At 41.3% G+C, this 24,875-nt stretch overlaps 1 protein-coding gene across 1 annotated transcript in view; it reads left to right on the forward strand.

Moving 5' to 3' along the window:
• STK39 (serine/threonine kinase 39) overlaps positions 1 to 24,875 on the forward strand; it is a 247,505-nt gene that overhangs the window by 215,568 nt on the left and 7,062 nt on the right. The window contains exon 16 of the mRNA XM_080798606.1: positions 16,167 to 16,231. Coding sequence (XP_080654732.1) covers positions 16,167 to 16,231 — 65 coding nt within the window. The remainder of the gene's footprint in view (positions 1 to 16,166; positions 16,232 to 24,875) is intronic.

Consider the following 24,875-nt stretch of genomic DNA (forward strand, 5'->3'; position numbering starts at 1 on the left):
AGGTTGTTTGAAAGCGATTAAATTTCTAGGATATTCATCTCTTGGACATACCTTCTTATGACTTGTAGTGGGTGCTGAATGACAATCTGAATACCCTAAAGCATATAAGTTAGTATTTATTATTAATAGTAATGCACACAGGGGGTCTTTGAGTTTACGTTTTGCTATTTAGGTGACTGCTTTTCCTCTTAAAATAATGCCGCATATCCACCAAGAGTTCAGAGAGGCTGGTGGTTTCATTAAGGTATACTAGCAGGTAATAAAGTGGTAATGTCCTGTGGAAATGGGTCACAAGGAGGTGGGAACTGCTTCTGTAGACGTTCTCAAATATAAGGTAAACCACCTCCCCAGGTCTTAAATGAGGTACAGACCCTCATGCCTGAAGAAGGACATCAGAAGCCCTGGCATGTCCCTCCCAGCCTCAAGACACATGATAAGCTGCTTTTCCACCGCTAACTTTATTCATACCGCTTTGGTAAAAACAAATGTACAAACAAAAAAATCAATTCGAGATTTCTCGCACTGAAGTTGGTTTTTTTCCCAGTGTCGTTTTTATCTTCTTCGCAGTAATGGCTCTTCCTTCTCCATTACCCTGGTGGTAAGAGAACAATGTCAGGAGAGAAAAATGAATTTGCTGATAGAGGGTTTCTTATCTGTTCAATTAGGATAACTAATATAGTAAGATACAGTGATTGCTGCATTAACCAATCGTCTGGGGAAAAGAGCTCCTCTCTGTAAGGTTAGTTGCATTAAGCCCACACCCCCCACGCAGCAGCAGCTTAGAGTGACTGATCCTGCCCGCATGAGAATGCTCAGGTCGGGTGTTTTAATTCCTCCTTTAATTTATCTGAATCCAGGCAAGGTACTGCATTAATTTTTTTTACAGTCTGCGTGAGAACGTCATTTTACATGGGCAGTAAGTGTAAAGACTGACCGTACGTGTATAAAGATTTTCATTTTAAAATGTGTACAAAAGTGGTCCTATTTAATGATAGGTTCTGTTCTAATCAACATGTCTTATGACCCTTAAAAGCTTTTCACTTTGCCAAAGCCAAACCAGCATTTTAGATTTCTTCGTCCAAACGTTCAACAACAGTGATAATATTTTTCTGTGTGTAACGTCCACATCGCTAACTGGTGTCATCCTGGAAACTCTTTTCTTGGAAGATGACACCCATCCTCCTTGGTGGACAAGGCCGAGACCGTCAGCCTCTGGCAGTTTTGTCACTTGTGTCTCCCGCGGTCCCTCTGTTTCAGGCTCACTCCAGCACGCTGGACACTCAGCGATGCTCTCAGACTCGCTCTGCTCCCATCTTTCACATGCTCTTCCTCCACCCGGAATGTTCCCATGCAGCCGGCAAACCCCTACGCTTATTTCTAGATGGAGATAAAGTATCACTCTTCCCGGAGTCCTGCCCAGAACTATGCTCTAGGCTGTTGGCCTTTGCCATACTTACCCCTTATTCCTACCCCACCAACAACACTTTGGGGACCTTGCTATAACCCTTGGGTTAAGAACTGCCCACACACTAGGCAAGGCAAGGTGCACGTCGCTTATGTTTGTGTGTCCCCAACATCTAGTGGGAACACCAGCGGGATGGTACACCCTTGAGTAAGAATTTGTTTAATACCTGAACATTGCGCACGATTGGAACACACATCTGCTTTAAAGTTACGGGTCTTAATAGGCCACAACTTTTCTTGTATACAACTTCTCAACACACTGTCCCCTCCTCCCCTGTATCCCTGGCCACTGGGCCACAACGTGGAGAGCCCATGTTCTCTGTGGTCTCCTCATGAGTGACTTTCTCATGATAAAATCTACACATGAAGGACCTTTGAGTAAGTACTACTCCCCACCCCCCTGTGAGACTCTGGAGTGTTGGAAACAGTCGAAGTTAGAGTCCAGAAGGCTTTGACTTTTCAATTCGGGATGAATGCAGGCACAGGAAAGTAGGAGTACATAGTCTAAATCCCAATGGTAACAGAGGGAGGAAAGACCCAAGGCATGTTGTCAGGGTCGAAGGGATAATCTTACAAGTGTGAGCACTATATACCCAGCTTCCAGCTCCCATCTGGGAGACTTAGTGCAGAAGGGTGGGATGAGTATGTCTTAAGTTCAGTGTACTGTAATCAGATAATACACTTGAATGCCTGAATTCCTTGTAGGTTTCATTGAATTTTAGGGACAAAGAGAGGCTACACCCCTTCCTTCCACCATAAAGGAGAATAATTCCATCTCTACTACTTCTTAATTGCCTAAAATTGGTTTACCATGAAATCTATCCTTCTATCCATAATGAGAGATCAAGGCTCAAATTTCATTGCAGATTCCTGGAAGAGTTCACATAATCCTTGATAATATCCTTGACAAAATGTGCTGCTAGTTTATTTTCACTCATTCAACCCATAATTATTTATGTGCACCTTCTGTGAGCCAGACACTGTGCTGGTTATTACGTGTACAACAGTGAGCTAAATAGACCTTGTTCTGTCTTTGTGGTACCTTGGCCAGCTGGAGAGGGGGAAAGAGTTTTTCAAGCATTTAACAAGATAGAGGAGGTTCCTTCTATGGTATGGGGTAGAAGCTGGAGGTCTGAAAAGCCCAGCCTTATGCTACTCTAATCAACTCTGGTTCTTCCTATCTTTATGGGCTTCTGAGAAACTACATCCTAATCCTGTTAGGATTGTAGATCTTTCCTTTGTTAATTCATTTAGTACCTACTGAGTGCCAGGTTCAGTGTTGGGGACCAGCTGGGACTCTGGAGGTGACAGGTGGTTTCTACTTTCAAGGAGCCTCAGTCTAGATCCCTTGTAAGTAGGATGACCATACCAATTTATCATGTAAACCGGGACAGTTTTGAGTACAAGACGAAAAGGATCTCTCACAGGGGTGATATGTAAACATACATCCTGCTTTTGTGGCTGTCAAGTCATTTTCTTCTGGGAACAGCCTTTGAATAGGAACTGCTGCTGCTTGACAGAGGTTCTGATACTTTGTCAGGCAACTCGTGTCTCCTCTGTCTCCTTGGGAGTCAGTGACTTAACGATAGCCCCAGGATGGGTGGTAAACTTGGACAAATATTGTGCATGGGTTTCACGGCTTTATGCAAAAAGAAGAGCAGGGAGGGACGCCTGGGTGGCTCAGTGGGTTGAAGCCTCTGCCTTCAGCTCAGGTCATGGTCTCAGGGTCCTGGGATCAAGCCCCGCATCAGGCTTTCTGCTCAGCAGGGAGTTTGCTTCCTCCTCTGTCTCTGCCTGCCTCTCTGCCTGCTTGTGACCTCTCTCTGTCAAATAAATAAATAAAATCTTTAAAAAAAAAAAAGAAGAAGAAGAACAGGACCTAACTTATTAAACATGTACTTTTTTAAAGCTCATTTTAGTGTCAAAAGAGTTTAATACAAATTTTTTAAAAGATTACTAAAAAAGAAAAATCATTGTAGACTGGATCCCATATAACAAATCTCAGAACCAGTACCACAGGCATGTTCAAAGTACCCCCTCTCTGCTGTATGTCAGCCTTGAATTTCTGTGTATATTTTATGGTCCCTAACCTCTGATTTTGCAATGACTCTGCCCAATTGTGCTTTCTCTGTTGTGCAGACTGCCCACCCGCCCTTAGCACAACTAGCTGCTGCTTCAGATTTCTAGCAGGGGTGTCAGCACTGACTGTAACTCCTACTCCCACCCTAATCAGAGCAGTTAGCCGTCCCTGGCCACTCCCTTTATGTTATCAGCAAGCTCTGCACGCCTCAGTCAAAGAGAGGTGAGATTACCTTCAACAGGGAAAGGGGAATTGGTCAAGGGGTAAGGGAGAAGATAATGGAGATGGTCTTTCAGATTTAATCGTGTGTAAGAGTGAGATCTGTGTTCACTGCAATTAATGTCTCACATTTACTAGATAAGATCAAAGCTGCAGGTACAAAGCAGAGTCTGCCAATCTCATGCCAGCTTATTTTCATGCAACAATTAACAATGATTTGTTAAAAATTAAAAATACAGAACAAATGTTAAATTGAATATGACACTATGACAAGAAGCTTCTTTATGAAGTATTTTATTTCCTCAGCTTTTCCCGCATTCCTGTTCTCTCTCCATCTTTTATTCTACTGTTGATTGTGAAGTTCCCGCAAAAAGTTCCATTTAAGTATCTTCCCTGTTGTCGGAGATACTCTAGAGCACCGCCAGTTTTCTCAGACTTGACCCAAGCCAATCTATCAAGGATGGTGGGGGAAGGATGGGGGCAGGTGAGTATTATTTGGGGAACAGCACAGAGGAGGCCTCTTCAGTGTGATCCGTGTACTAGCTTGTGCCACAATAGCGTCGTGAAGTTCAACTAGCTTTTGGGGGTGGGGGAGAGGAGGTAGCAAGACTTTCTCAATGAAGGGAGCAATGACTGATTTCCGTCTGGCACACATTCCATACTTCATGTGGACCTACAAATATCTGGGCTGCTGGATACTTGGAGTTTCAGTGGTCTAAGGCACACGGAAGGTGATTTTGCAAAGTTTATGTTGTGTATTAGAAATAGCATTAGATTTCAGGTCCTTTACTCTTTAGGCTATATCCTAATGTAGAGTGAACTCCCAGGCAACCTTTGCATCAGTTTGATTCCTTGTTATAAAAGAAGTGAGTTCGGGCACCTGGGTGGCTCAGTTGGTTAAGCATCTGCCTTTGGCTCAGGGTATGATTCTGGGTCCTAGGACTGAGCCCTGCGACAGGCTCCCTGCTCAGCGGGGAGTCTGCTTCTCCCTCTCCCCCTCCTCTCCGCTTGTGTTCTCATTCTCTCTCTCTCTCAAAGAAATAAATCTTTAAAAAATAAAAAATCAGTGACTTGTTCTGCCTTAGTCTGTACCTTTTACTGGCTACTAAAACCCTTCAAATGCTTTAGAATATACCACAAAGAAGGTAATAACTCAAGAAATGAAGATAAAATAGGTGTCCCCCTCTGAGCAGTGCCACATAATATAAAAGAAGCCCAGCTCTCCTCCTCTGTGTAAGATGGCCACATACATGGGTGAGAAACGTTTGTGTTTGGAAGGCGGCTGCCACGGGCTGGGCTAGGAGTCCTTCAGGTTTCTCCAAGCTGTGGCGCTTACAACAGATGGCTCTGCCTCAGTTGACTGCATTGGCCCATAATTTAAATAGCATTCCTCTTACCGGCGTGTTTACTATCTCATTAATTTTAACTTTTCCAAAGCTTTTCCCAGTCCAGAAGCTGGTAGGTTAAATCCCAAGCTGTGTATGTCCTATTAGTATGTGATTATTGAAAAACGTTGCTAGAAAACAAATCAAGGTAAAGCAAGAGTGACAAAAAAAGTTGATCCTATGAATTAAATGTTTCATTTCCCTTTGGTGTATTTCCTGTGACTGATTAGAACTTTCTTAGAATTCATATGATTTGACAAGGTCATAAATATAGCTTAAAGCTTATTTCTTTAAGTGTTTTTGTTTTCAATCAAGTGACTATAGGCACTGAAGAGGCATAAATTTTGTAGTCTTGTACATAGAGTACAGTGGAGAGCAGCTGGCCTATCATCTTACTCTGTAGTATTTGCTACATATAAGTCATCTTTCAGCAGTGTTTGGGGGGTTGTCATTAACATCCTGGAGTATGTCTTACCTTCATGCCCTGTATACATATAGTCTTGTTAATATTTCCAGAATGTACTCTGGGTGTGAGACTCTTCTCTTGGAATCTAGACATCTAGTATAATTAAATAAGATCTATTGCTGTAAACAGGGAAGACCTGGACAGGTTTTTCTTTTAACCTCTAGCAATAAATCAAAGCTGGGTGGATTTCCTGTGTCTTATGTCTTCTGCCTTCCATGATATGACCATTTCCTTCTCTTCTTTAATTCTACTCGAACTTGTGATCTACATGTTAGAAAATCCATAGTAAGGTTGAGGTTTCTGAACTCTATAGGGAGCTCTTGGAGATTTTCCAAGATGTAGACTGATACTGCTTGAGATCCAAGACCTTTATATTTGTGTTTTTATCATTTACTAGATGAGCTAGAAGATCTGAAAAGCGTATCTCTTGGATGAAGAAACACCTATAGTTGCTTAACAAAGGCTTATGATTCTTTTCAGAAAAAGCCTTCTCCTTAACCAAGAAAAACTACACCTGCATTCATAGAAACTCTTAATTGTTAGAAAGTGACCTTAAAAAGACTACACAATAATAAAAGAAGAATAAAAAGAAAACAACAACAACAACAAAAAGACTATATGAAACAGGCACATGGAAAGATGCTCTATCAGGGAAATGCAAGTTACAGTTACGATCAGGTGTTGGCAAGTGTGTAAGAAACTGGAACTCCCTCACGCTGCTGGAAGGAATGTAAAAATGGTACGATTGCCCTAGAAAACATTTCCGTAATTTCTTATAAAGTCACACATACGTCTGTGTGAACCAGCCGCTCTCTACTCCTAGGTTTGTACCCAGATGAAAGGACAATGTGTGTCTATACAGACTTACTCTGTTCAGTTAGCCACTGTGTAAGTACATAATTAGTTTTCAGTGTAGTGTTCAATAATTCATTAGTTACGTATAACACGCGGTACTCATTACAGCATGTAATGGCAAAACCTGGAAACAACCCACATGTCCATCAAGAGACGAACATGCGAACAAAGTGTGGTATATCCATACAATGGAATACTGCTTGAAAAGGAATGATTTATTGATACATGGTACAACATGGATGAATTTCAACATAATGATAGAGTATGGAAAAGAAGCCAGAAAAGACAAGTATACACTACATGGCTCCATGTGTATACAACTTTAGAAATGCAAATTACAGTGACAGCAAAGAGATCAGTGGTTTCCTGGGTAGACTAGAAGTAGCGGCAGAGAAGGGAAGGTGGAGGGAATTACAAAGGATTGTTGAAATCTTGGCATATTTTGGATATGTTCGTTATCTTATTTGTGGTGGTTTCATTGCTGTATACGTGTATCAGAACTTAACCAAATTATACACTTTGAATAGGTACCATTTATTATGTCTGTTGTACTTCTGTGAGGCTGTTCTAAAAATAAACAAAATGCCCCACATCTAGGTTGCTTACGTTAGTATGGGAAGATGTTAGTAAGCATTTGGGACAGGAATTTAAGGTTATCCAGGGCACGACCCCAGTGAGTATCTAGTAAAAGCTAAACCCCCCATCCTGAGAAATGTGCACACAAATTTTTACCTACAATTTAGAGGGTTTCAAAATTAAACACCGCAGGTGAAGGCACCTATTTTTTGAAGAACCCAAGCACATTTTAACAGCTGTCTCCCAATGCAGTCATCCTCTGTTTTTCCAAAGCAAATACATTCTTACCTTCATCTCAGGCGAGTTCTGGATATGCTTGGCAAGTGTGACTTTAAAGTTTAGTCATTCTTCATACAGCATTTTTAGTTTTTTACTTTCTTCGTCCTCATTCTAAAGAGGAATTAAGCCATAAACATACTGGTGTGTCCTCTCCACCAGCTAAATGAAGCTACAATTTCATTGATTATACCATTTCATTGCTTTCAGAAAGAGCAATAATAACATAATGATCATTGGGCACTTCCATTACTTCACTCTGGTCCAGTTCATAAAACTCCACCTTAAACACAATAAGGGAAATTCAGGACCAACATAGTAATTTTATGATTATATTTTAAAGGCCAGATTCAATACCTGCCAGTTTAACTCTTCCAGACTGCTTCAGGCTTTCCCATTATGCCAAGATAATACTAAAAAAACTGGAATTTAGCCAAACCTTAAGGAGAATGGCAAAGTGTATTTTTTTTTTAGTTCCTGTAATCTTTTTCCCAAGTAAATAGTGTTAATACTCAAGTCTTTTTCATATTTTTGTCTCAAAGCCTGATTACTTAGGGTACCTATAACATTCCTAAAGTTTCCTCTGATTATTGCTTTTTCCCACTATCTACAAAGCTAGTGCGGAGAAAAGGCAAATAATACACCCCTTCCCCTTTTCCTCTAACATTTTATTTATCATTTTTACTTTTTAAAAACATGTCAGAATGGTCAGTGTTTTATTATTTTAATTCTAGTACAGTTAACATATAGTATTAATTTCAGGTGTACAATATGGTGAGTCAACACTTCCACACATCACCCTCCCGCACCCACCTCCCCTCTGGTAACCAACAGGTCCCTATATTCAGAGCCTTGTTTCTTGGTTTCTCTCTCTCTCTCTTTCTTTCTCTCTCTCTCTCTCCCTTTGTTTTGCTGCTTAAATTCCACATATGAGTGAAATCATAAGGTATTTGTCTTTCTTTTTCTCTTAGCAGGATCTTCTCTAGCTCCATCCATCTCATGGCAAATGGCAATATTTCACTGTTTTTATGGCTGAGTAATATTCCATTGCATATATTTTCTTTTATCCATTACACATCTTCTTCTTTTGTTAAATAGAGATTTTACTTATTTCAGAGAGAGAGATCACACACACATGAGCAAGTCGGGGGAGGAGCAGAGGGAAAAAAGAGGGAGATAATCTCCAGCAGACTCCACACTGAGCCCAATACGAGGCTCAGTCCCACAACCCTGAGATCAGGACCTGAGCTGAAACCAAGAGTCAGATACTTAACTGACTGAGTCAGCCAGGTGCCTCTGTACCCGCTCATCAAGTGATGGACACTGTAGATAATGCTGCTGTCAACTTCAGGGAGCATGTTTTCCTTTGAATTCGTGTTTTTGTATTCTTTGAGAAAACACCCAGTAGGGTGATTAGGATTGTTGGGTCGTTCTATATTTAACTTTTTGAGGAACTACTATACAGTTTTCCACACTAGCTGCATCAGTTTGCATTCCCTCCAACAGCGCGTGAGTGTTCCCCTTTCTCCACATCCTTGCCGACACCTGTTGTTTCTTGTATTTTTGATTTTAGCGATTCTGACAGGTGTGAGGTGATATCTCACCTTGGTTTTGATTTGCTTTTCCCTGATGATGAGCAACGTTGAGCACATTTTCACGTGTCTGCTGACCACCTCGATGTCTTCTTTGGAGAAATGTCCATTCATTTGTCTATTCAAAATGTCTTTTGCCCATTTTTCAGTTGGATTATTTGGGGGTATTTGGGTATTGAGTAGTGTAAGTTCTTTACATATTTCGAATACTAACCCTCTATTGGATACGTCATTCGTAAGTATCTTTTCCCATTCAATAGGTTACCTTTTAGTTTTGTTGATTGTTACTTTTACTTTGCAAAACATTTTCTATTTTGACACAGTCCCAGTAGTTTACTTTTGCTTTTATTTCCCTTGCCTCAGGAGACGTATGTAGAAAAATGTTACACCTGGGGTGCCTGGGTGGCTCAGTGGGTTAAGCATCTGCCTTCAGCTCAGGCCATGACCCCAGGGTCCTGGGATCAAGCCCCACATCGGGCTCTCAGCTAAGCAGAGAGCGTGTTTCTTCCTCTCCCTGCTGCTCTGCCTACTTCTGTTCTCTCTCTCTGTCAAGTAAATAAATAAAATCTTTTTTTAAAAAAAGTTATAGCTGATGTCAGAGACATTACTGCCTGTGTTGTCTTCTAGGATTATTATGGTTTCAGATCTCACATTTAGATCTTTAATCCATTGAGTTTATTTTCATGTACGGGATCAGAAAGTGGTCCAGCATATAGCTGACCAGTTTTCCCAGCACCGTTTGTTGAGGAGACTGTGTTTTTCCCTGTTGGATATTCTTTCCTGCTTTGTTGAAGACTAATTGACAATATAATTGTGGGTTCGTTTCTAGTTTTCTGTTTCAGAAATCTAGATGCCCGTTTTTTGTGACAGTACCATACCATTTTGATTACTACAGTTTTGTAACAATTTGAAGTTTGGAATTGTGATACCTCCAGCTTTGTTTGTCTTTTTCAAAATTGGTTTGCAATTCAGGGTCTTTTCTGGTTCCATATAAATTTTAGAATTTTTTGTCCTAGTTCTATGAAAAATGATGTTGGTATTTTGATATGGATTTCATTAAATCTGTACATTGCTTTGGATAGTATAGACATTTTAACAATATTTGTACTTCCAGTCTGTTAGCATGGAATGTCTTTCCATTTCTTTTGGTCGTCTTCAATATCTTTCAGTGTTTTATAGTTTTCGGAGTACAGATCTTTCACTTTGGTTAGGTTTATTCCTAGGCATCTTACATGTTACCTGTAAATGGAATTTTCTTAATTCCTCTTTTTGCTGCTTCACTATTTTTGTATAGAAATGCAACAAATTCCTGTACGTTGATTTTTGTATCCGGCAACCTCTCTGAATTCATTTAGTTATATATTCTTGTTGGATTATCCCCCTTATTATTTATTATTATTATTATTATTATTTAGTGTCCTCCTTTGTCTCTTCTTATAGACTTTGTTTTAAAGTCTATTTTGTCCAATATAGGAATTGCGACTCTGGCTTTCTTTGACATCCATTTGCATAATAAATATTTCTCTATTCCCTCGCTTTCAATATGCAGACGTCATTAGGTCTGAAATGAGTCTCTTGTAGGCAGCAGTGTCAATGGGTCTTGTTTATTTATCCGCTCTGTCACCCTGTGTCATTCAATTGGAGCATTTAAAGCATTTACATTCAAAGTAATTATTGACAGATATGTTTTTATTGCCATTTTGTTGCTTGTTTTGTGGTTGCTTTTTAGTTTTTCTCTGATACTTTTTTCTTTTTCTCTCTTTCATGGTTTGGTTTTCTTTAGTGATATATTTAGGTTCCTTTCTCTTTATTTTTTGCATATCTGTAACTTTTTTTGATTTGTGGTTACCACTCAGTTTATATATAACATCTTCTGCATATAGCAGTCTACATTAAGCTGATGGTCACTTAATTTTTTTGAACTCTTTCTTTAATCCTCTGCCCTCTACATTTCAGATATTTGGTATCATATTTTATATTATTTTATTTTGTGCTTCTCTTTCATTTGCACTGTTTCATAAATTTGCTAATAGAAATGCCTTCTAAGGTTGTTGTACCATGTTTGTCCATGGATTTAGTCTTAAGGTTTCCAAGGGCAATTCCCAAAGAGGGACAAAGCTAAGAGTCATCAGCCAACAATAATCCCAGCAGATGGGAGAACATTTGCTTCATTCCTAAAGAGAAGATCAGGGCTGCACACCCAAGTATCCACAATAGTCCATCCCTTGTACTGTTTGGATCCAGCTGTGAAAAGTTCCTCTAGCAATGATTGGTTTCTTTTTCTGGGGAAAGTTGTAAGAGGGAGGTTAGTGGTATGACTTAGTCCTCATCGCTGTAGGTAGTCTTGAGGCCATACTGACGCTCATCATGTCCATCCTGTACTTACCATTGTAGATTCCCTTTCTTGGGGTTACCACCTATGCCAGCCTGGGTGGTTTATCTGAAGAGTGACCTAGTCCCTCATCTCTTGAAAAACAATGAAAAGTAGCCAGTTTTGCTGGTTCCTAATAGATGAGATGGGATGGAGGTGGTAGAGATGAAGAGAAATAAATAATTTCAAACACCGTAAAGACAAAACTGTCAGAGAAGTGTCTTCTGACTGCTGGGTAGAGGCTGAACCATTGAGGGAGGTTGAAAGCAGGGAGACAGGAGGCTGTTGTGTGAGGCCAGACGAGAGACAGTGGCATCTGCACTTGGGTAGTAGCAGTAGAAGTGGGAAGAAGTCCTCAGTCTCTGTAGATACGGGTATATTTCAAAGATCAGCCTTTTACAGGGGTGAATAAGATTTTGTCTGGATTATCAAAGGGTTTGAATCAAGTGGGGAAACAAGCTCTGTAATGGGTTGTTTCAGCACATGATGATACAGAGTAGGGGTAGATACCTAGAGGAGGGGAGTGGTTATGGAGCCCTTCCCAGGAAAATCTAGGGTAGGATGTGGCAGAAATGAACTAGAGAAGTAGGTTGGGCCACACCATGGAGGATCTCATAGACCACATTAAAAACTTGGACTTAATCCTGAAGCGGATATGAACAGTTAAATAGTATTATATGAGGAGGCAAAAACACCCCAGTTCATGACTTAGATTCTCCAAGTCTCTCTGGTGAGTGTAAGAGGGCTCATGATTAAGACTGAAGGCAGGGAAGTCAGTGAAGGTAGGTGGTTGTCCAGGCTAGAGATAGTAAGCTGACCTTTTTACGTACTTGCAGTACATCAAGCACTAGTCTCAACACCGTATGTGTGTAAACTGCGTCCCCAGAAGAACTCTGTCACGTCGGCACTATTCATATCCACATTTTGCAGATACGTGGACTCGAGCACAAAGACACTTACACACACTTGCCCAAGTTCATGGGGTCACATAGCTCTAAGCCGGAGGCAGGATTTTAACCCCGGGCACTCTGACTGGGGGATTCATGCACTTACACATCATGCTACACTCATCTGAAGATAAGAGCCTGGAGATTTGGGGAAAATAACAGGGCGAATCTCTTGTATTTTGTCCCAAACATAATAATTAGCTGTGATTTTGAATTAGTGTTACAGAGGTGTCCATTAGAGACCCACCGTGCCATCGTTTCCTTTCTTCCTTCCTCAGAAGCTTGGATTCCCTTTCAGTACCTGTGTCTCTTTCTTGCTTTGCAATCCTCTGCTGCCTTTCCACAGCAGCACAGGGTACACAGCAGATGTTTGGGTTGTGTCCTTGGATCAAACAATATTGTGACATCACCTTGTCAGGTAACCCAAGTCTGCACTTTTTTGTCTTCTCTCAGAATTTCCTCTGGGGGGAATGCATTGGACTTGGCGTTCACTGGGATCCTTTTCTTCACAGCTTTTGTTTGGGAATAGCTCAGAGTAGATAAATTCACTCCCGGCCCCCAGTCGATACTATATGAGTTGTTGTGAAATACACTGGTATCTGGGGAGAAAAGTGTATCTTTCTACTAATCACTTGTAACGCAAACACAGACTGTAAATAGTCATTATGTAACTGTTACGTTTCTAACTGTCCTAATGTGGAGAATCTGAGTAGTACAAGTTTATAGAGAAAACAGGGTCTGGAGAATGCCGGACTTGGTTTGCAAGAGACATGTCAGTTCTGCTGCCTTGCCTCTGATCAATGACCCCCAGGACAATGTTATTTCCATCTTTGTTTGCATTCGATCAGGGAGCCGCTGAGCATCGGCGTCTTTTTCATGTGGTCGTTAATGATATTGTTACAGTTTCACGAAGCACATTACCGACCATACCTTAGGTCAAATGTTATCCCAAAAGAGCACCGAACACTGATAGAGATTCAAGCCTAAATGTAACACAGAGACCCCCCAAACAGCCAAGAAGTAGTGATGGCTCACACAAAGGTAGCCTGTAGCCGCAGTACTGGGGCAAGGGGACCACAATTCCTGGTACCTTGGTGAGTGTTTTCTGTGCCCTTTGTGCCAAGAAACAGAGCACTTGTGACTGAAGAGGGTAGGAAGGGACAAGCTCCAGGAAGGCAGCGTCTGCATCAGACAGTTCTATTTGGGAAAGCCAGGAAGGATTGGAAATAAGAGGATGGCCACTGAGCAGGCAAAGTTCAGAAGCCCCATATTTTGGGGAATCCCAAAGTGCCTTAAAGTGTGAAGTTCAGTGGTACCAGCACATACCTGAGAAGCTCTTAAAGCTGACCAGCCCTATCCAACCCTTCCTTCTCCGCTCACGTTCCAGGTAAGGCACATTTTTATTTTTGAAATCCAGGTGCACAGTCAGGAGAAGGGAGAAAACAGTGACACCCATCTTTTTAATGAGCATTGCTAGTGGAAGAGAAATTAGCATCACCTTGAATTTTATGTGATGTCAGTTAAATGAAGGTATTTTATAGCACTTTACAACAAATTAGAATCAACTAAATTGAAAATAAGCCTAGCAGCTGGGATGAGTAATCAGGTAAGTGGCCAGTTTTGCTATTTTTGCTTTGAGTTGAAGACAGAATTTGAATTTCTAATGTCCCTGAGGTATAGGGCTCACCACTGGGGAATGTGGTTTCCGGGACGATTGTTGAAGATGTTGGCATTTCAGTTTTGCCCTCCAAGTCTACAACCCGAGTAGCCATGTTCCTTGGAGAATGGCGCTAACCCACAGGCATGCACACCAGCCAGAGGGCTGTGAATTCGTGCAGGACAGAGCTCGGCTTTTGGCGGAACATTACAGAGCAGACTGGAAATAGATGACCCAGAACGGGGCAATAAATCATCCACATTAACTAAGAGTCTCTAATGAAAGGACTGAAATTCACAGGAAGACATTGCGGTGACTCGTGAAATCAACCCAAATCAGAGGAACTTTTAGTTTTTTGGTTTTTTTTAAATATTTTATTTATTTATTTGAGAGAGAGTCATCGAGAGAGAGCATGAGTGAGGAGGAGGTCAGAGGGAGAAGCAGACTCCCCATGGAGCTGGGAGAACTTTTAGTTTTTAAGGACATAGTGATTCTGTGCACTTGCTGCAGTTTGCGTCCAGTCAGAATGTTCTGACATCATGAATACTGGCTTTGGTGAACAGCATTGCACAGCTGAGCTTTTCACTCCACGAGCCAGTGTTTCCTGTATGGATTACTAGATGATTCTGTCATCTGAAATATACTCAGGAAACTGCTGAGGAGGCCAACAGACACTTGGTGATGATAACTCTGTTGAGGTTGGTGGCCCAGGTTCATTTTTTTTTTTTAAGAGTTTTATTTATTTATTTGACAGAGATCACAAGTAGGCAGAGGCAGGCAGAGAGAGTCAGTCAGGGAAGCAGGCTCCCTGCTGAGCAGAAAGCCTGATTATTCGGGACTCGATCCCAGGACCCTGGGATCATGACCTGAGCTGAAGGCAGAGGCTTTAACCCACTGAGCCACCCAGGCGCCCCTGTGGCCCAGGTTCTTCCTGACATGTGTATGGTTGGCTTGTGTTGGCAAAAGGAAGAGGAGAAAAAGATGGGGCAGGCGGGGCCGGGGGAGGGGGAGCGGTTACCATAAACGAAACTTTACAGATCGCTCAGAGTGGAAGTATTAAGAGCAACAAATGAAGATAAAATGATGCTTGTAATTATGGTTTATAAAGAGAAATAGGCCATATTGAGTACATAATTTTCATTTTTTTCTCCTCTGCAGCTGATAGATTAAATGAAATAAACTGATCTGCAGAAAATTCATGTCTCTAAGTTGTTTTTAGTCAACCTTAGAGAAACATGAAATATGCAGATTTTTCTCCTCTTTACTTAGATTTTCTATTTGAAACCCTTTTCTCAAAATATTTATGTTATCTAATTTTTTTTATCTTAAAATAGTCACATAACATTTCAGATAACTTTCCACATGAAAAATAAAAATGATACACAGAACTTTCTCTCATTTCTTCAGGAGTCCTTTCTTTTTCCCTTACCAGCAGCACTTACTTGATTTTCAGTCCTTGAGACTTTGGATTTGGATATGGAAATTGTGAGGTTTTAAATTTCTGTCATCATTACCTTCTGATAATTCTGTACCCTAAGCCAGGGGAGGAAGCTGGGAAAACGGACATCTCTGCCAGAGTATCAAATATATCATGATCCTGTGGAAGATGGGATGAGTCTCTGATGAATCCTTTAATAGTGAAGAAACGTTATCTTCACTATTGAACTCCAACCGACAGCCTCTAGGGCTTGCCCCTCTTCAGCCAACTTGGTTGTTCAAGGTGGCTCTTCGAGGCTTTGACAGACTATTGTGCTCTGAAAGCGTGAACACAGATGCCCAAGTCGTAGAGGTTATCCACTGTATTTTGTTGCCTTGATAAAAATGGGTGCAGAGAATTGAGTGAATTTATAGGCGAGGGGTTCAAAGACACTGACCTTAATTCTTTTTCAGAAAAACCCTTCTTTGCAATACCTCACTTCTATTTTGTGCTGCCCTCTGCTGGCTAATAAATTTCGTAGTGTTGAGTGTTGAGAAAAACCAAGAGGTAGAGAAACTGGGGGCTGCTATCACTTCTACTTTCCACTGGAAAGTAATTTCCCAGTTTGCTGTATGAAATGTGGGCTCAATGTATAGTGATGAATTCAGATGCACTGAAGATATAAATTGTAGAAAATGTGTGAGACTAATTTGGTTGTTTATATGGACTTTGCAATGCCTGTGAAAGAAATAATTTTGCAGCTTATTGCATGATTAGTCAGATTTTCCGAACCATTGATGTGAAAATCCAGTGTTACTGTAAATGATTTGGACACTTTTTCTCTACGTTTGTATTTTTCAGTGGCTGCTAATTTACAGAAGATTGTAGATGATCCCAAAGCTTTAAAAACCTTGACATTTAAGTTGGTAAGTTGAAAGTTCTGGAAAGAAGGTAAATATTTTGCCAGGCTCTGCCAGCAAGGACTAGTCACACAGGTTTATAACCTGCTCTGTAATTCTGTTGCTGCTGTTGCTTTCTTTTGGGACCCATTTTTGCATTTGTCCTTTGCCGATTTAACCTTTGGGAATGTTTTCCGACCACGGCTGGGAATTTCCTCTTCCATGAGCATACCTTGTTTCCCAGTGCATCTTTAAGAACAGCCGTTTGAGACATCTTGGCGCCTGGGCCATTTTCGCCTCCAGTTTGCGTGGCGCCTTGACCATATAGACAAAATTAAACCTAATTCCAACCAACGCTCTTAATAAAGCTTTCCCAAAGTGAAAGCCAGGTGGTTCTAACTTTAAAAATTGAGGCTGATTGTTGTAGAAATGCTTTGGGTAATTGGAAGCGATTGTGGAACTACTCACTGAAGGCTAGTGAACAAAGACATAACATTTTAACCCCACATTTCAAATCACGGCAATAGATTCTCATGGAGAAGAGGTGTTGCAGCAGGTTTTCTGTGCTACTAGACTTTGAATTTAAGAACTAGAGCAGCCACAGAGATTGAGATCCTGAGCGTCCTGGCATCGTTCTGAAAGCGAGAGATAGGGTGACCGTGGGCGGAAACAGGGAGCAGTCCAAACAGTCAAAAGCGAGGATTTTCCTGAAAGTTTTAGCAAACAGTACATTAAGTGACTCATTTTAAAATTGTAAATCTTAGCAAGAGCCAGTCAGAATGCTGCAAGCAATTTAAGATATAAATGACTAGTACTTTGCTGTGCACAATATGTATTGATGATCTGTCTTTTTTATTTCTTGTGAGAATTTAATGGAAAATGTGCGTGGCCAAAGATGCAAAATGATTAGTTACAGTAAATGTTAGCCCTGCGCTAATTAACTTTCTGGATCTTGCCTCACATCTAATTTCAGATGGCTAGGCTATGTGACGAACAAAAAAACACAAAGATTCTCACAGAAAGGATTTATCTGAAGACATTTGTTTTGTTTTCAATAACAAAAGAACATTTTACTGAGACATAGAATGATAAATTAAGAAATTGAAAAATCTGTCTTCTGCTTTGGGACTCATCTGTCACCTTTATTATGTTTCTAATTCACCTACATCTTTGTAAACATAGTTCGTTCCTATGAGACAATATTGATGAGAAAATGGTAGCCTGCGTCAGAATTTCGAGCCCGTTAATGTTTCTTTATTCATTTTTTATAGCATAAGAAAGAAGTTCTCACACACCACCTCCAGAAGAGGTGCCTAAGTTTGAGTATGTAAACAGAGATAAGAGATGAAAGCTTTCATGCTGGCTTTTTTTTTTTTTAATATTTATTTAATTGACAGAGAGAGATCACAAGCAGGCAGAGAGAGAGAGGGGGGAAGCAGGCTCCCTGCTGAGCAGAGAGACCAATGCGGGGCTCGATCCCAGGACCCTGGGATCATGATTGGAGCTGAAGGCAGAGGTGTAACCCACTGAGCCCCCCACGTGCCCCATGCTGGCTTAGCCCCACACTCCCTAAACTTGCCCACCTATGAAACAGGAATAGCAACCCTGCCCCTTTCCTGTTCCTGAAGGTCTTAGAGAAACCCCAGTGTGTCCTCCCTGAACAGTAAGACGAAGGTCAAACTCCTTTCATCTCCTGCTCAAGTCTGTTTATTACTTCTGTGGATTCTCTCACTTGACTCCGTCCTTTTCTCTCCACCCGCATTTCCAGCACTCTAGCAGGATCCTCTCATCTCCTGAAATGCACCTTCCTGTCTACAGGCTGCCTGTCTCAGGCTCTGTTCACCACCCTATGGCTGTGGCCAGGGTGCTGCTTCTGCATTGCAAAATGCTCCTAAAACTCAAACCCCGGACCAGATCTCCCTTTCGGGCTCCTGCTTTATTACCTTGCTGTATCTCCCCTCATTCTTTCCTCTCTCCTTCTACTTTTGTCGGCTGGCCCTTTGTATGTGCTTCTCTCTTGCACTAAAATATTCGTCCAGCTTCAGGTGGCTGCTTCGGCTACCCGATATGCAGGCATGTTCCAGCTTCTTGCTTAAATTTCACTTTCTCCAGGAAGCCTTCTGCGACATCCAGCCCTGGCTCAGGTGCTCCTCTGCTCTTCTCCCCCAGGAATTCAAGTCTAGAGCCTCCAGGGACCAGAGGCTACTGCCTGGCACAGTAGCTGGCACAGAGCAGGGGGCTTGATAATTAAATATACCAGTGTAATACACACCTCAGTCAGAAAAACTTCAGCCATCATTTTTTTCCTTAATATTTATTTTAATTCCTGTAAAATAATTAAGATGGTGATTTCTGCTTCATGCCGTCTTTTTAGAGTCCCTTAAAATCCCTGGGCCTTGCCTGCAGGAAGAACGAGATACACTTTCTTCGGCATCCTGTGTTTGCTAGATCATGATATCCTTAGGTTCATTTTCTGTCCTGGGACTCCGAGACTCTGTGGGGCTAACTTGCCCATGGTTACAGTGTAGACACTGCAGATTCAACTCTGATCTAGCATTCCCGCCCACCCCCTCAGTCGCCGTTCATTCTGAGAATCAGGGCCCTGCAGCTGTGTGGTTTTACCGCTTACCGTGTCTCTGTGGATTCTTCCTTTTGGATGATGGGCTTGGATAAGCAGATTGAATAGTATGGGCCTGTCTGGTCCCGGAGTCCTGCAGGAGAACCCAGGCAAGTGTTCCCTTCCCCCCGATAGCTTGAGAATGTAGTAATGTGCTATTCCCAGAAGATGGAAATTAATGGCTTTTCCCCAAAAGATAGCTAACGACATTCAGTAAAGCCAGACTCAAGAGCAACCTTCGGTTTTGGTCACTTCACTCTCTGTCCAGCTCTCATTAAACCTGAGGGGGTTTCTTGTTGTTACCTGTTGCCAGCCAGTTTGAGATCCACCCGACAGAGTTCATTTGAATTGCTTCTGGGCCTCATCGTCTGTAGAACATGGACATCCTGGTAAAACCACGGAGACTCAGAGGCACTTGCCTTCGTTCGTCAGTTTGGCTATTTTCTTGAAGAATAAAAGAAAGTATTTCAGAAGCATTTTTCCTCACAAACTGCTGCTGGTGGTGGCCCTTTTATCTCTCAGCTGTTTATCATTTTTATCTCAAAGCTTTCTTTGCTTTCTAAAGGAGAACGTTAGGGGCCTGAAAATCGTCTAAAGAACAAAGTTGTATCTTGGTGATGTGGTTCCTTACCTCAGAGAACAGTGGTTTACTCAGGGGATGATTGGGGCACTTCACAAAATTACTCTTGTCAGGGTCCTATACCAGATATCCTAATGTAATTGCTCTTGGGACAGCCTGGGCTTTGGGCGTCTTGAAGGTGTCCCCTGGTGATTCCACTGTTTAGCCCCAGCTGAGAAACACGCTGTTTGTAGAATTGCTCAGTGTCTAATCTCCTTTCGCTCCACTCTCCCACCACTGTTAGAAATACTGGGCTCAAGTTTGAAAAGGTGGACTGTGCTTATGTATCTGCTTATGTAAGAAAAACAGTGGCCCAGGGAGCAAGGATGTTGGTTATATCAAGAAACACGTTTACTCCCTGACCAATGAGATCTTTAGCCTCATTTGACATATAATAAGTGAAGTATGATTTCCATTGTTGGCATGACCAGAGGCAGGGAGATCATTTTTTTTTCCATATATATAGCACTTTTAATGAAGCGGTTTAAGCAAAAGGCATTTCAGCTCAAGTGGAACATGCTTTGAGTGCAACATCTCGATACTGTTTTACTGTTGATTCTTGTAAGCCTTGCCTTGAAACAAGTCTAAATGTTTACGGCATTTTTTTAATCTGCTGCCTTGCAGTTTTATAAAGCAATTGAGTCTTGCTGCTTTCAGGGTGAAGTTTTTGAAACTGCATTAGTAAAAATATGAAATTGCGTTAGTAAAAATATGAAATAAGATAATTCTCCCTTAAAGACAGGATAGAAACCGTAAGTACGTGTAAGTAACATCCAGTTGGTCCACATTTACGTGAGCATTACAGATTTTAGTTCCTGAAGTTAAGTAACATGAATTACGTATAGCAATTTCATAAGCACTTTGGCAATTCACGACTAACGGGCCTTATTTTTAGAGGCTTTTAGCATAACCATAGTTGGAGGCTGTGTCACTAGGCAACATTTCCTGAAGTACAGGTAAAGCAAAGACTAAAATGAGATGAAAACAACTCAACTTCTCCACCCCTCCCCCCCCCCAGCCCTTACTGAAAGAGGAGAAAGATAAGACAAAAATCTTAAGGCAGCCTATCAGTTCAGGAAGATCCAGGTAGCAGCTCTGGGTCTCCAAGTGGGGTCCCCAAACTGGCAGTGTCAGCTTCATCTGGAAGCTATCTGATAAAAACATAAATTCTACATCTACATCCCGGGCCTAAGGATTCAGAATTTCTGGGAGAAAGGGCGCAGGTGTTTTAACAAGTTCTCCAGGGGATTCTGGTGCATGCTAAAGTTTGAGAACCACTGCTTGATGAGAAGCTTGGGAGCTTACTTGGTGTTTCACACATTGGGAAGCAGTTGGGTAGAACAGTGGTTCTCAAACTCTAACCTTTGAATCACCTAGGGAGCTCAAAAATCCCAGGCGCCAGCCCCCACCCCAGACCAATTCCATTACGACCTCTGTATATTTTAAAATTTCCAGTGGCTCCAAAGCCCACCCAGGTTGTCATTTCAACAATCTTCATAGCATCTTCACCAGAAGTAGATTCTACCTCAAGAGACCACTTTGCTCATCCATAAATAGCCAACTTCTCATCTGCTCGGGTTTCTTTCCTGACCTTGCAGGAATTCAGTCCCATCTTCAGGTTCCCCTTCTAATTCTAGTTCTCTCGCAGTTTCCACCATATCTGCAGTTACTTCCTCCACTAAAGTTTTGAACCACTCAGAGTCATCTGTGAGGTCTGGAAACAATTTCTTCCAAACTCCTGTTAATGGAGACATTTTGACCTCTTTCCACGAATCACTCATGTTCTTAATGGCATCTAGAAAGGTGAATTTTTCCAAAAGGTTTTCAAATTTCTTTGCCCAGATCCAGCAGAGAAATCACTGTCTGTGGCAGCTATAGCCTCATGAAATGTATTTCTTAAATAACAGGACTTGAAAGTTGAAATTGCTTCTTGACCCATGAGCTGTAGAATGGATGCTGTGTTAGCAGGCATGAAAACCACATGAATCTCATTGTCCCATTTCCATTAGAGCTCTTGGGTGACAAGTACATCATCAATGAGCAGTAATATTTTGAAAGGACTCTCCTCTTCTAAGCTTCAGTTCTCAACAGGGGGCTTCAAATATTCAGTAAACCATTTTATAAGCAAAGGTGCTGTCTCTTGTTCCATTTATAGGCTGTAGAGTCTATAAATCAATCTAGCATAATTCTTAAGGGCCCTGGGACTTCTGGAAAGGTAAGTGAACATTGGCTTCAACTTAGAGTCCCCAGATGCATTAGCCCCTAACAAGAGCCAGCCTGTCCTTTGAAGTTTGAAGCCAGGCATTGACTTCTCCTCTCTAGCTATGACAGCCCTAGATGGCATCTTCTTCCAATAGAAGCCTGTGTTGTCTACATTGAAATTCTGTTGTTTACTGTAGCCACTTTCTTTAATTGTCTTAGCTCTGTCTTCTGGATAACTGACTTGCTTCACCTTGCACTTACATGTTATGGAGACAGCTCCTCTCCCTAAACCTCAGGAACCAACCTCTGGTAGCTTCCACCTTGTCTTCTACAACGTCCTCACCTCTCTCAGCCTTTAGAGAATTGAAGAGCAAATTAGGGCCTTACTCTGGATTAGGCTTAGCTTAAGGGAATGTGGTGACCGGTTTGATCTTCTATCCGACCACTAAAATCTTCTCCATATCGGCAATAAGGCTGTTGGCTTTCTTATCATACATGTGTTCACTGGAGTAGCGCTTCCAATTTCCTTCAAGAACTTTTCTTTTACAATCACAGCTTGGCCTAAAGGATGCGAGAGGCCTAGCTTTTGACCTGTCTTGGCTTTTGACCTGCCCTCCTCACTAAGTTTAATCATTTCTAGTTTTTGATTTAAAGTGAGAGACATGCAACTGTTCCTTTCACTTGAATACTTAAAGACCATTGTAGGGTCATGAGTTGGCCTGATTTCAATATTGTTGGATCTCCAGGACTTAGGAGGCCTGAGGCAAGGCAGAGAGACAGGGGAATAGCCAGTGAGTGGAACAGTCAGAACACACACAGCATTTATGGATTAAGCTCACCATCTTTTTTTTTTTTTTAAAGATTTTATTTATTTTATTTGACAGACAGAGATTACAAGTAGGCAGAGAGGCAGGCAGATAGAGGGAGGAGGAAGCAGGCTCCCCGCTGAGCAGAGAGCCCAGTGCGGGGCTCGGTCCCAGGATCCTGGGATCATGACCTGAGCCGAAGGCAGAGGCTTTAACCCACTGAGCCACCCAGGTGCCCCTAAGCTCACCATCTTATATAGGCATGGTCCGTGGGCCCCAGAACAATTGCAAAATTAACATCAGAGATCACTGATGTCCTATTACTATAACAAATATAATGAAAGCCTTTAAAAAATTGTGAGAATTACCAAAATGTGACAGAAAGGAAGTGAGCCAGTGCTGTTGGGAAAATGACACCACCCGACTTATGTGGTACAGGATTTCCACAAATCTTCAATTTATAGAAAGACAAAAAATGTGCTATCCAGGGAAGGCAAGAAAGTGAAATGCAATAAAGCAAGGTAGGTTTCTATCGTGAAGTACCGTGGTTGTCTCCAGGAAAAGCTCTTGTGAGATTAAGTTGTAGGCTGAACTAGCCTTTTTTTTTTTTTAAATCCCCGTGGAACACCATTTTTACTCAGAAGAATAACTGACAAACTGTGGTTATTCAGACTAAGGATTTGGCAGATATTTTTTCAAAATGAACCAAGCGAGCCTGACACTTCAAGGAAAACAACTGGCAATATTTGTCATCAATAATACCTTTCGGCTCTAGAGCAGAGAAAGGATTTTGGGGAACTTGCATCTGCCACTTTAAGTGTGACAACAGCCCAGTACTTACTTTTTCTGATGAGATTAGTTATGTGTGATATTAATGAATATGATTGGTGGACACTGTATATTGAAACATTGAGATTCTATAACAGACTGTGTCAACAGTGGACGATCTGCATAATTCAGTGATGCTGAGGGGAAAAGATTACTTCCAACTGAGAGATAGGCCACTGGTTTCAATGTAATACAGTGTGTGGTTTCAGATTCTACAAAGCAACTAAATTTTAAGAAAATCCACTTGGCACATCTTGGTATGGTGACAAACAACATTCACAATTATCAGAAAGACTTTTGAAATACTATTTATTCCCTTTCAATGACCTATTTATAGGAGGGTGGATTTTCTTTTCCTTTTTTTTTTTTTTAAGATTTTATTTATTTATTTGACAGAGAGAGAGATCACAAGTAGGCAGAGAGGCAGGCAGAGACGTCGGCGGTGGGGAGGGGATGGGGAAGCAGGCTCCCTGCTGAGCAGGGAGCCCAATATGGGACTTGATCCCAGGACCCTGAGACCATGGCCTGAGCCAAAGGCAGAGGCTTAACCCACCGAGCCACTCAGGTGCCCTGGATTTTCTTTATATATGTCAAGGGAACAACATAAAACAATAGATGGAATGTGGAAGCAAATATGAAAATCTAGCCATCTTCTGTTAAGCAGACATTAAAGAGATTTGCAGAATGTAAAGCAGTGCCATTCTCAAATTTTTGTTTTGGTAAACTGTGGCCGTTTTCCATTAAGATTTTATTTGTTAGCATGTAATAGGTTTATTATTAGATGCAATAAATTAGTAAGTGAATAATTTAGTAAATTAGTAAGTGAATAATTTCAGTTTTAATTTCTGAGACCGTCAGTATAATAAATACAATCTACATAAGCATGTTTGTTTTTAATACTTCGATATTAAAATCATGTTTAAAATGTTTTAAAATTTTCAGTTTTAATTTTTAAAATAGTCAATACAATAAATATAACCTACAAAAACCTAAGCTTTTTAAGTTTTAGTTCCAGTATAGTTAACACGGTGTTATTAGTTTCAGGTGTGCAATTTAGTGACTCAACAGTTAAATACATCACCCAGTGCCCATCACAGCAACTGCCCTCCTTAATCCCCATCACCTGTGTCACCCATCCTCCCAACCCACTTCCTTTCTGGTAATCCCTTTGTTCTCCAAAATTAGGGGTCTGTTTCTTGATTTGTCTCTTTTTTCCCCCTGGGTTTTGTTTCTTGTCTGACTCATTTTACTCAGCATAATACTCTGTAGCTCCATCCATGTCCTTGCAAATGGCAAGATTTCATTCTTTTTATGGCTGAATAATACTCCATTATATATATATTTACATACACACACCACATCATCTTTATGCATTCATCTATCGGAGGATACCTGGACTGCTTCCATATCTTGACTATTGTGAATAATGGTGCTATACACATAGGGGTGCATGTAACCTTTTGAATTAGTGTTTTTGTATTCTTTGGGAAATACCCATAGTGTAACTGCTGAATTGTGGGGGTGGTTCTAACTTTTTGAAGAACCCTCTAATGTTTTCCACAGTGGCTGCACCAGTATGCATTCCCACCAACAGTGCAC

The sequence above is a fragment of the Martes martes genome (assembly GCF_963455335.1).
Source record: "Martes martes genome assembly, chromosome: 3".
NCBI lineage: Eukaryota > Metazoa > Chordata > Mammalia > Carnivora > Mustelidae > Martes > Martes martes.